General features: G+C 42.8%; 2 protein-coding genes across 3 annotated transcripts; both read right to left on the bottom strand.

The window, feature by feature from the left end:
• Window positions 1-961: 961 nt before the first annotated feature.
• Window positions 962-4,993, bottom strand: LOC115683856 (protein NETWORKED 4A-like). Of its 2 annotated transcripts, none has more exons than XM_056309157.1 (3): window positions 4,410-4,993; window positions 3,877-3,990; window positions 962-3,201 (listed from the first exon to the last, which is right to left on the bottom strand). In XM_056309157.1, the coding sequence occupies exons 2-3, from the start codon at window positions 3,971-3,973 to the stop codon at window positions 1,484-1,486; spliced, it is 1,815 nt and encodes a 604-aa protein (XP_056165132.1). In that variant the 5' UTR covers window positions 3,974-3,990; window positions 4,410-4,993; the 3' UTR covers window positions 962-1,483. The 2 variants fall into 2 exon arrangements, with proteins under 2 accessions (XP_056165132.1, XP_030464351.1); XM_030608491.2 differs by having other exon boundaries at window positions 4,602-4,993.
• Window positions 4,994-6,104: 1,111 nt separating this feature from the next.
• Window positions 6,105-10,926, bottom strand: LOC115683857 (26S proteasome regulatory subunit 6B homolog). Its single transcript, XM_056309158.1, has 6 exons — window positions 10,344-10,926; window positions 8,356-8,586; window positions 7,995-8,153; window positions 7,742-7,894; window positions 7,394-7,477; window positions 6,105-6,356 (listed from the first exon to the last, which is right to left on the bottom strand). The coding sequence occupies exons 1-6, from the start codon at window positions 10,818-10,820 to the stop codon at window positions 6,222-6,224; spliced, it is 1,239 nt and encodes a 412-aa protein (XP_056165133.1). The 5' UTR covers window positions 10,821-10,926; the 3' UTR covers window positions 6,105-6,221.
• Window positions 10,927-11,252: the final 326 nt, after the last annotated feature.

Here is an 11,252-nt window from a genome sequence, read left to right as displayed (position 1 = left end):
GACCTCACCGGCGTTGGCCAGAGGAAGGAGGGAGGGGAGGGGGAAAAAAAAAGAAAAGAAATAAATAAATAAATAAATAAAAATTCAATAAAATATTATTAACAGTTATCCACGTTAACGCCGGTGATCGGCCACCGGCCGATTGACGCCCACGTCAGCAAAATTTGGCTAAAATTGGCCGGAAGGACTGAATTGGAGCAAAAACAAAAGGTTTAGGACTGAATTGATACCAATACAAAAGGTTTAGGACTGAATTGGCACCATAAAAAGGTTTAGGACTGAATTGGCACAAATGCAAAAGGTTTAAGACTAAATTGGTACCAATGCAAAAGGTTTAGGACTTTTTTAGCACTTTTCCCTATTGAATTATATATAGATTCAAGATAGATTTTCTATGAACATAAGCAAAATTGTTCTTTTAACATTTATTACCAAAACATGCATAATTCCATTAGAGATTTATTACTAGAATATGCAACATACGCCTAAAAATTAGATATTTGTTAGGATTATGTGATAAAAGTGCTCTTCGAAAACTGAAAAGCCTAATAAAACTCGCGCATGAACGTGCCACATAACTAAATGTTGCCCGATTGCAACAAAAAAAAATGTTTGCTCGACATTTGCCCATGTTTGAACCGTGGAACTTAAGTCATACTAACTATTGAAATATATCCAAAATAATCCATGAAAATCTATCTCGGTGTCTTTTATTCACATGAAGTCTTTTGGACGTGTTTTTGGATAGACAAAGAAAGTTAGCTTTCAGCTGTTTGACACCGTCTTCAGACTAGGCTGAGTTCAATGAAAGCGTTTGTCTGACGAGCAAATATCATCCAAGAATTGCATTGAGAGAGAAATCGATGTTAAGCCAAGTCAAGAGACATGTGTGCCTGGTTCTTTCATGAGGTGTTCATTCAGACGTAGTCTCGTCTTTGAAGTGTCACATATGAACGCCAAATAGAGAATAGTAAATCCAATAAGCACCCAAATCAGTTTTTGGTTTCTTTATGTCTTGCACAAAGGTACAGGATCCGGTCTCCCTAAAACAACTCATGCCACGGAATAGTGTGGTCCATGTAGGGGTTGCCATACTTAGCTGATAGCAAATTTTGTAAAAGAAAATCAGAACCTCGCCAAGTTCAGGTTGGAATTACCAATACCAAGCTGAAAGTGGCAGAACAAACGGTTGGCACAGGGAAGATTGACGGGACTCTGCTTTTATTCTGTCTCTATGTCCAGTAAGGCCGCGTTCAAATCACAAGCAGTTATGATGTGTTCTTCAGGTGTTCCAGCAAATCCAATATGAAAAAGAAGCACTCCAAACAAATACTCGGGAAGACAGTCGAAAATCAGAATCACCAAGGAGACCGCAGGTCAGCCCCATTGCTCTCTCCTTGAGTCCACTGTGTCCCCTAGCTTCCTAAGATTAATGTACAATCTGCAGACGCAGAAGATTCACATGTAACATCCAGTAAGTATGCTATGCTATGCGTGTAAATTTCTTGTGCTTTACGAAGGCATGTCTAAGCTTATGATAATTGTTTCTATAATGCTCCAACGAGAAGCACAGCTGTCTTATAGCCTCCCGCTTCTGCTCCGCACTTTCCAAGATCATACCATCTCGCCTCTGGATCTCTTCCTCCATCTCCTTGGCTCTTCTTCTCCATTCTTCCACGACCTTCTGAAACCCTTCAGAAGCAGCAATCAGCTCAACGTGCTCCATATTTAACTTCTCCAACTGCCTATTCTTTTGATCCATCTTATCCTCCTTGGACCTAATCTCTTCTTTGAGCCTAAGGACTTCAGCATCTAGCTCGTTTCTCTCTGATAGGAGCATGTCGTAGCTTCTCTTTAAATTTTCCAAGCAATCAGCTCCCACGGCCATCTCTGCTTTCATATGCTCGATGACTTTGTTAAGGCGTTCTTCTGTTCCTATGCTCTCAGCCTTCACCATTCTGATTTCATCTTCCAGACAGCGTCCCCGCGACTCCTCTTCTCTGAGCTGCTGCTCCAGGTGGCTCCGTTCTTCTAGCAGTTTAGATATTTCAGCCTTGATCTGAGACTTTTCTGGAAAAATCTTCTCCTCAGCATCAGAAACCGCAGTTTTCAGTTCCCTAATTTCATGATCCCGGTCTGATAAACTTGTTTTCAGTCTTAACATTCTTTCCTGAAGTTTTGTCACCTCTCTTTTCTCTGCATTATGCTTGGTTTTCCAAGTAGCAGCATCTTTTTTAGCCAATTCGAGCTGATCCTGCAAATATCGATTCTTCTCTGAGGATCTACTGTCCTCAAGCTCTTTTCTCAAGCTAGCTATTTCGGTCATTCCATCCAGAAGCTTTTCTTTTAGGATTTTTATCTCTTCCACCAAAACTTGATTCTTACTGTCCGGAAGCTGTGACTCCAGAGTCTCATGTATGTCCAGCTCAACCTCCTGCATTTTGATATCTTCCTTTGTCAGTTTAAGTGCATCCAACTCCGAAATGTCACTAGCAAATTCCTTAGAACCACATTTCTGGAGCTGAACCTTTAGCTTAGTGATCTCCTCCTTTGAAAGGCGGACCATCTCGTTTGCAGTTTTGAGCTCCTTCTCATACTTCGAGATTATAGATGCAACATCATCAGAAGCATCAAATTTTACTTCTCTCCATAAACCATCTCCATTTTCTTCCTGCTGCATCCGGACCCGCTCTCTCATGTCCCGGAGTTCATTCTCCAGTTCCATCACTTTCAACTGCAGCCCTTGATCAATGCCACCGCCTGAATAAACTGAGTAATTATTAACTGAAGAAGCATCACAATCAGGCTCAGAATCTGTCAGTGAAGACGATTCATCTCCCTCTCTATGAAAACTATCAGAGTTGTTTCCACCAGAACCGAGGAAGAAGTCAAAGCCAGCAGCGTGAAGCCCAGATCTGCGGCGACCTAGCTTTAAATCAGGTGAAGGCAACGAAGAAGGCGGTTCAGAACCGATGTCTGAGATGCCAGAGCCCTGAGATTGGAGATCTGAAGGAATGTTTTTGCGCAATTCTCCAGTCAGGTGATCATAACGCTCTGCCAGAGACCTGTACATGCGATAGAACTCCTCCACATGGGAGACCAAATCTGGCCTCCTTTTATAGTACATTTCCGCCTTTTTTGCAAAAGAATCTCCATCTTCTTCAATAAGTTTCAACATCCTTTTCACGCCCTGGTCCATCTCTGACGTCCAGGACCGTTTGGTCAATATCTTTATTCATAATTTAGATGAGCAAACAAATGAAACGTAGATTCGACATTTAACATTTAGGAAAACGAAAATTACTTCTTTTTCTTTAGAAAGACAACAAACAGGAACACAATGCAGATGGAGAAATCAGCCACACTAGAACCAAAAAGGCCAGCAAACATACTAAAGAGTCATCAATATCATGAGCTATGCACTCAACATACTCCAAAAGTGCAGGAAAATTTGGGTCCTTGCAAAAAGTGGATGTCAAATCTCAATATGCATTGCCAATCCAGAAGCAAATGCCGTTCTCCGTATAAAACCCAGGGTGATAAGAGTATGCTTTCGAGGCTTGTGAAGCTAATGTAGCAAAGCAAAAGCTGAGAGCACGTTAAGAAGAACGAGAGGATACCAAAATTTAACCGAACTGATATGTTATATTTAGAATGCTATATGCTAGAAAGAAGGAGCCTACGGCCCCATCAAATTGTCAGCAAACACCTCAAACTTGTTCTGCCATCTAGCAAAGTGTCAAAGGCACGGTAGCATAATTGGATACGCCTAGAGCAGCAACCATCAACATCACGACCGGGGCTCTCCATTGTAAGACATACATATGCAGTGAAGCACGGTAGACATACAGATAAGTGGGAAAGAGGTGGCATTACCCTCGAGATTGTCGGCAAGCCATTTGGAGTTCTTGGTACCAATATGGCTATCCCACCACCAAGAGTGCGACTTTCTGGGTTCCATTCTCTTCATCATATTCTTGCGGAGAGCACCTGAAGGGTGATTAAAACTCCCTTCAAAAATGAGAAGGCGCTAAAAAAGATGCAAACTTTGAAATAGAAACTGCATTCCCAAGTCCTAACGTTAATGAAGCCCTAGACCCGATCGAGCGTGGGCCACTTTGCATAAAATGAAGCCCACGAAGAAACAATATCATAAAACAGTTGCCGCCGCGGGAGGAAACTCCTGGAAGTAAAAGGCTAGTGCATTTTGACCACTGAACAGACAAACTCCAGCTGCACCAACGTGCCTGTCTCTCTGACTCTCTCCCCTATCCCGTCGGTTTCATTTTCTTTTTTTAAAATATTAAGAAAAGAGGTAATATTGTTATTCATTGACAAGAAGAAAGACGAAATTCGCAGGCGTGTGTCGTGGAACACGACCGCAGATGCAAAAAAAAAAAAAATTGCACCCGGATGGGGATGCGGATCACTGGGATTGGAAGCCAAATCCAATCTTGAAGGGAGAGGTAGGAGATTGATTTACATGAAATGAAACACCATTCATTGCCCCCAAGAGATAGGAAGACAGAGATGGAATGGAAATTCTGGATACATCAAATACACGAAAAGATAAATCGATGGATGCGTTGAGATCTACCAACCTGCCCTGCCTGCCGGCTGCGGCAATTCCCAGCCAAAGAGAGATCGATGGGTTGAATTGGGAGAGAGGGGAGAGGAGAGCTTGCAGAGGTAAAGAGAGGGGAGCAGAGCCAGAGAGAGAGAGAGAGGGAGGATGGATCTGAATCTGATAAGGGGTCTGGACAAAAACCAGTCTTGTGGGGGAAATTATGGCCTTCTCCTTCTCCTGCTCCTCTTCTCTTTCAGTTTCTCCCACTCCCTCTCCCTCTCCCTCTCCCTCCCTCAGGAAAAGAGAGCAAGTTATGGTTTGAACGCGGAACCGACTCTTTCTTGGACCTTCACTGCCTTCCCTTTGCCCCCACCCCCTCCCCCACAATTTGGGGTTCAATCTCAAAAGCGAAGAAAAGGGGACTCGCTACACGCGCTCTCCCTCTCCCTCTCCAGTCTCTACGGGTCAAACCCATTAACCACTATTAATTAACCAATTCAAAAAAAGGAAAAGAAAAAGAGAGAGTGAGGAGCCGGGAGCCGCCCAATGATCGCGACAATTCCAATCCTTTGGGATGTCATCATCCTTCATGGAGGTGTTACGAGTAATTTCCCGCACTCCGACGAATGCCATTTTACCATATATCGTGCAAATACGTGCATCTCCCTCCCCCGCCACGTGCGTGCGGCCAGCATGGTCATTGGATGCGTCACATGGCACCAGGCCATGGATGGATGCTACCATTATATCCACATCGTTGCCATTTGGAAACACTTTGCTCCTCTCTCTCTCACTCTGTAGCTACTCTAAACTTCGCACTCAGATTTGTATCTTGCGGAACCAGCGGCGAGCGAGGTGAACAAGCGACAATTGGTTGCGTTATAGATTGAGAAACAAAGCGACATACGAGTCGTGGTGGGGAGCCATCAATGACCGCAACCTGCTATAAAGCCCATTGCCAAGGCAAGCAAAAGGGACGCCAGAACTGCCCCCAAAAAGGTAAAACGGCCATGGACGAGCTGTGTCTTTCATGATCCGATGTTTTTCTCTTGAAAGACAAATAATTGTAAACGAATCCGACCGACCTACTTTATGAACCATCCACGAGCTCCACTATACATACGAAACCCATCTCATCCAATATGCTCTCTCTGTCTCACTCTCTCGTTTCACTCCCCTATTTTTCGCTTTCCTTGGCAACAATCTTTCAGTTTTCTTCTTTCCTTTCCAACATTTCTTAGGGGGGATATCTCTTTAAAGAATCATCGTAGTAATAGGTAAAAATGACAACTCATGGCCGGGACATGCTCGGGACACCGGAAAACGCTGAGTGGGCCTAAGACATTACATCCTTTTACCCATCCAGATACTTACTCATCTTGTCACGGTCTACTCCACGAAGTTTGTGCCTCAATTCAATCCCCCATTACTTCTTTGAATCTCACGGCTCCCCTATCATTATCGTCTATATAAGTGGCCAGAGTGATAAGTGAAATTGAAATCCAATCATTTTCTTTCAGCAGATTCTGAGATCAAGACATCATATTCGAGATTTCTAAAGGTAAAAAGAACAAATACCCAAAGTACAAATATCCTTAGGAACATAATCATGCACAGAGTTGCTGTTGTCTTCAAGTACTCCGATTCCTCATGATCACTTGTAGAATTCAAAATCAGTGTCGGGCTTCTTCACGTTGGCACGGTAACCTTTCTCGAAGTCCTTAGCTAGTATAACATAGCGGTTCTTCCTAACAGCATGCATCCCAGCTTCTTGACAAATAGCAGCAATCTGTAAAACCAAGAGTTAAACATACATCCAAATCAATAACATACAATTACAGGGTTGAACATACATCCATATCAATAACGCACAATTACAGGGGAAATAAAAATGCTGTTGGTTTGACAACAAAAATCACTGTAGCCACCACACCAAAAGGAAAATCATCCCTCCACAATGCCAAGAGTACCAATTACTACGGCTGCCTAGAGATGAGTATGGCCCACCCAAGTCAAGTCCCCCTCCCTCCTCTTTTTCTTTTATTTTCCTCTTCTTTTTCATCTGTCTGTGTGTGTGCGGTGTGCGTTGTATGCATCAGCGGGGGAGGAGAGTTGTCCAATCATAAAAGGGCAAAAAACACTGGATGTGGTGGATCTAGTAATCAGATAGAGGCGTTAGAGTTATAAGTCATGGCCCACAATCTACTACTTTAGCCTGGTCAGACCACGCCTATACTTTCCACACACTGTTAACTGGACCCAATGAAAGCTAAAACTTTACATGTGAGAACATCTGTTATGCTATAAAGCAGAAACTATCAGGTTTTCTAACCACAAGGCAACAAATTTTAAGATTATGCTGTAAAACATTCCCTAAAATCACAGCAAACATGCAAGCAACACAACATACAATTAGCATGTCCAAGAAGTTCTACAGTGGAGTTGAAACTGCCGAAAGAACACAACAATCAGACACAAATGACAATTTCAAAAAGCTCTACCCACTTTGACAGACCCCTACTCTTGGAAATTCAAGAACAAGTATGACTTGGTGGAAGGATAGAGTTCGGCGAAGAAATAAAAGACATATCAGAAGACAGATAACAAATTTATGAGCTAGCCCCATTTCTTAAAACCCACACCCTGTTCTGCTGGTTCTGACAAGCTTGTAGGTTGCTGGAAAACTAACGAATTGAAATTTTGCTTTCATGGCCAGAAGATAAAGCAGAGGATGATATATCAAACGATACTTACTTTATACAAAACCAAATAAGTAGTGAAAAGAATAGCAATTGAGTCAAGAGCCTGCAAAATGAATAAACTAACCTCAGCAGCACTAATTTTATCTGGTCGAGAAACATAGTCTTCAAGGTCCACCTCATCACTTAGATTCATCTTAGCAGTGCAAACCTGGAGAGAGAGAGAGAGAGAGATTGAGAACATTTGAACATCTTGCAAGACACTGGACATCTATCAGGGTCAAAGAAAAATGAGAAACCAAATCAAGACGCAGTTCAGATGATAAGTTCTTCAGACGCCATGTATTGGATACTGCCTCACCTAAGGGCACCAGGTATAGACATATATACAATAAATATAACTCCTTTTTTTGAAAACGACACACACTAACACCCTTAATCAATGGAGTTATAACAAAAGGTGAATGAGTATAACCTGGAAGACAAGCCTCTTCTGTCGTCTATCGGGTAAAGGGAATTCAATTTTACGGTCAAGCCTTCCTGGTCGGAGAAGTGCAGGGTCCAAAGTGTCCGCACGATTAGTCGCCATTATTACCTTAACGTTAACAGTCTGGTCAAATCCATCCATCTAAAGAATCCAACAAGCAAGAGTTAGAAGGGTTGACTTGACAAGACAAAACAAAGATGCTACCGATTCCCATGTTCTGGGTTCTGTTAGGCATGCTTACCTGGTTCAAAAGCTCCATCAAAATACGTTGGACTTCTCTGTCAGCTCCAGTCTGAGCATCAAATCTTGCTGTAGCAATAGCATCAACCTCATCGATAAAGATAATAGCAGGAGCGTTCTCCTTCGCAAGACGAAAAACATCACGCACCATTCTCGGACCCTGAAAAGTAAAAAAGGCAACCAGTGAACATTGCACTCAACCTGCATGAAACATTGTTCAGACTTTTGTCGTTCTCATTCTCTTCTTATCTTAGGTTGAAAGTACAAGAATGTACAAGCTTCCTATGACACAGAATAAGAAAACACAGAGATAACATTTATCAGAAGTAGAACTTGAATTAAGAAGAGTCCAATAGTCGTACCTCACCCAAATACTTCTGAACAAATTCTGAACCAACAACTCTAATGAAGGCAGCAGTTGTATGATTAGCAACAGCCTTGGCTAGCATAGTTTTGCCTGTCCCTGGTGGACCATAGAGCAAAACACCTCGCGGCGGATCAATACCGATTTGTTTGTATAGTTCATGATGAGTAAGTGGCAACTCCACTGCTTCACGAATCTCTTGCTTCTGAATGTCACATCCTCCAATATCCTGCAAACAAGTTTCTTGTGAGGGGCGAAAAAGCACTCGGTGGTGTATGTATCAATCCACTAGAGATTTGGCAAAATGCGTCTACAGTGCTGCTAAACTCACAGCAAAACCAATAGTGTTATAGCTACTATAATAATGTGATTTGCAACAATTTGGCAAGTAACATACTGGTTTGTCATACCTAAAATTTAGTAACATGATTAATTAAACTTAAAATACACTTACTAGTGAGATAAGACTTAATTCAGAGTTGTCGCACACTAAAATGACTTAATCAAGAGAAAATATATTGGTATCTTGATTTAGTTGGGAAAATAAGACCCTCTAAATTGCCAAGTAAAAAAGTAGCCACTGGTTGCAACTCTGGCAACATGGCAAATTAACTAGAGTTTCAACTAGTGTGGTAAAAAATCCAAAATTCATGTGATCCTATAGTAGCTACTCAAATTCTTAGAACCGTTGAAATTTTATATTAATACTGATTGTACTAATTGCATGCAGGAAGTTGGTCTTCAGTGCAAAGAGAGAATAGCCCAAAGGAAAAGAATCCTACGGCTACATCAGTTAGACAAAACATGTCCACTCGTACTTAGAAAACAATCACCTAAATGTCGGAGCGGATCAACGAGTGGACCAATGAGGACCTTGGCACAATCAAACTTCTTAATATTACTATAGGCCTTGATATCGAGAAAAGTTTGCTATAAGACTCATGTTTGACATTTCTTGTAGATATCAAAGTTTAATAGACTACATCAAGCAATTTAGAATAGAAATGCTTCCAATCAAGAGCTAAATCTGAAAAATGATGGTGGGACCTAGTTGGAAATAGCAGAAAGTGAGTGAATTCTCAATGTTCGTCATTACATAATACAAAACATATCTAATAACGTTATCAGATCCATAGGTTCTTCGACAAGATTGAATAGCACTACCGGCGTGTTTCCTGGCCTACATGAGTAAGATAGGACATTTTACATCATATTCATCACAAGCCAACACTCTCTGGTCCAGACTGATAAACCTGGATAACTTTGGACAAATTATGGACACAGAATCCTGGCTCGAGGGGTGGGATAATTTTTATCCAAACAGATAGAATCTTATTGAAATCAGAAAAATAAGGGCATAGGTGAACCCTGTCATGGCGGTCACAAGACCACGAAAATGGTGGCCAGATCTCTCTCTCTCTCTCTCTCTCTCTCTCTCTCTCTCTCTCTCTCTCTCTCTCTCTCTCTCTCTCTCATCTTTTGCAAAGTTTTACAACCAGGGTCATATAGGGTAAGGGAGGAAACATCCCACTGCCTTGTATAGTCCCTTAACCCCCTCACTCATTAACCAATAATGCAATATATGCAATGCACATGAGAGTCATGGGAACTACCAATATTCAATAGCGCGTCTCAAGATATTTTAGAAGGGCATGCACTAAAGGGGGCAAAAACAGGAGAACCCCATAGACGTCTTGCCAAGAGTTCACTATGCGTCTCATGATATCCTCGCATATTTGGAACAATTGGTAAACAGCACAAAACACCTAACCCTCTCACTCCCAAATTCAATGAGAGCGAATAATACCAAGTCTCTCAGCCTCCTACGGGTATCTCTTAAGATCAGTCACACTGCAACTGTCCAAGAGGCCATGGAAGTGGAAAACCCTAACTTAAGAGAGGTGAAGTAGGCATCGAATTCCAGCAATCCAATGTACGGGGAAATTGAAGAAGGCCACAATAGATAGATATGGAAGGGGAGCGTACGCTGTAGGTGACATCGGGCTTCTCAGACTGGCTGAGGAGGGAGATGCTGGAGTCGGCCTCCGGGGGGAGGACATCGACGAGGGCGTTGGAGTGGCGGTGAAGGGCGACGGAGGCGGAGGGCTTGAGGAGCTCGCGGTTGATGGTGCTGAGGATGCGAACGTAGTAGTTGGACCCGGTGGTGGAGCCGACGATGCCGTTGTTCTGGTCGACCATCTCCATGAACTGGCCGATGACGAGGGGGACGGACTGGATGCGCTTGACCTCCTCCTGGGCGCGGAGGAGCTCGCGCTTGAGGTTCTTCTGCTCGTCCTTGACGTACTCCTCCTGGATGTCGATGAACTCCAGCTGCCTCTCCAGCGACTTGAGGCGGCTGTACAGATCCTCCTCCTCCGCGGCGACCACGGGCGACTCCATCGTCATCCTCGATATCGACGGCGGCGGATCGGATGGAAGCAGAGCTGCTGCAGAACCTGCCATTCCTTCAAAAAGATCAACAATCTGCTTCCGATGGAAGGATGGGATGGGATGGGATCTGTCTCGTCCTCCTCCTCCTCCTCCTCCTCTTCCTCTTTCCCCTCTTCCAAGTTTTCCCCTTCTCTCTTCTGTTCCGACGCTACGAATGCATAAGAAGAGAGATAAAAGTTAAAAAAAGAATGAAAGAGGAAAAACCAGGCCTTTATGACAATTCAGCCCTTCGGCCCACCAAAAAGACATCAGCCCAATCCGCCGGCATAAAATCTAGACCAGACCTATAGAAATCGTCCCCAAGCAAGAGCTATAAAAAACGTATCAATTCGAGTTTCGTATTGACCAAATATCAAAGTGTACCGACCTAAATTTGTGTTGAAAGTCTAACGGTATGCCTAGAATTTAATTTTCTACTTTGAACAATAGAAATGAATCTTTTTT

This window comes from Syzygium oleosum, unplaced genomic scaffold, assembly GCF_021117445.2.
Source record: "Syzygium oleosum isolate NSW1041296 unplaced genomic scaffold, Sole_v2.1 Sole_v2.03, whole genome shotgun sequence".
Taxonomy (NCBI): Eukaryota; Viridiplantae; Streptophyta; class Magnoliopsida; order Myrtales; family Myrtaceae; genus Syzygium; species Syzygium oleosum.
This window is presented reverse-complemented; position numbering and strand designations above follow the sequence as displayed.

Coding starts and splice junctions, on each gene's coding strand:
- LOC115683856 (XM_056309157.1), bottom strand. CDS start 3,973: ATGATGAAGAGAATGGAACCCAGAAAGTCGCACTCTTGGTGGTGGGAT. Junction 3,202..3,876: donor GCTTGCCGACAATCTCGAGG/GTAATGCCACCT, acceptor CCTGGACGTCAG/AGATGGACCAGGGCGTGAAA.
- LOC115683857 (XM_056309158.1), bottom strand. CDS start 10,820: ATGGCAGGTTCTGCAGCAGCTCTGCTTCCATCCGATCCGCCGCCGTCG. Junction 7,895..7,994: donor TGATGGAGCTTTTGAACCAG/GTAAGCATGCCT, acceptor TGGATTCTTTAG/ATGGATGGATTTGACCAGAC. Junction 7,478..7,741: donor AGAAGAGGCTTGTCTTCCAG/GTTATACTCATT, acceptor CTCTCTCTCCAG/GTTTGCACTGCTAAGATGAA.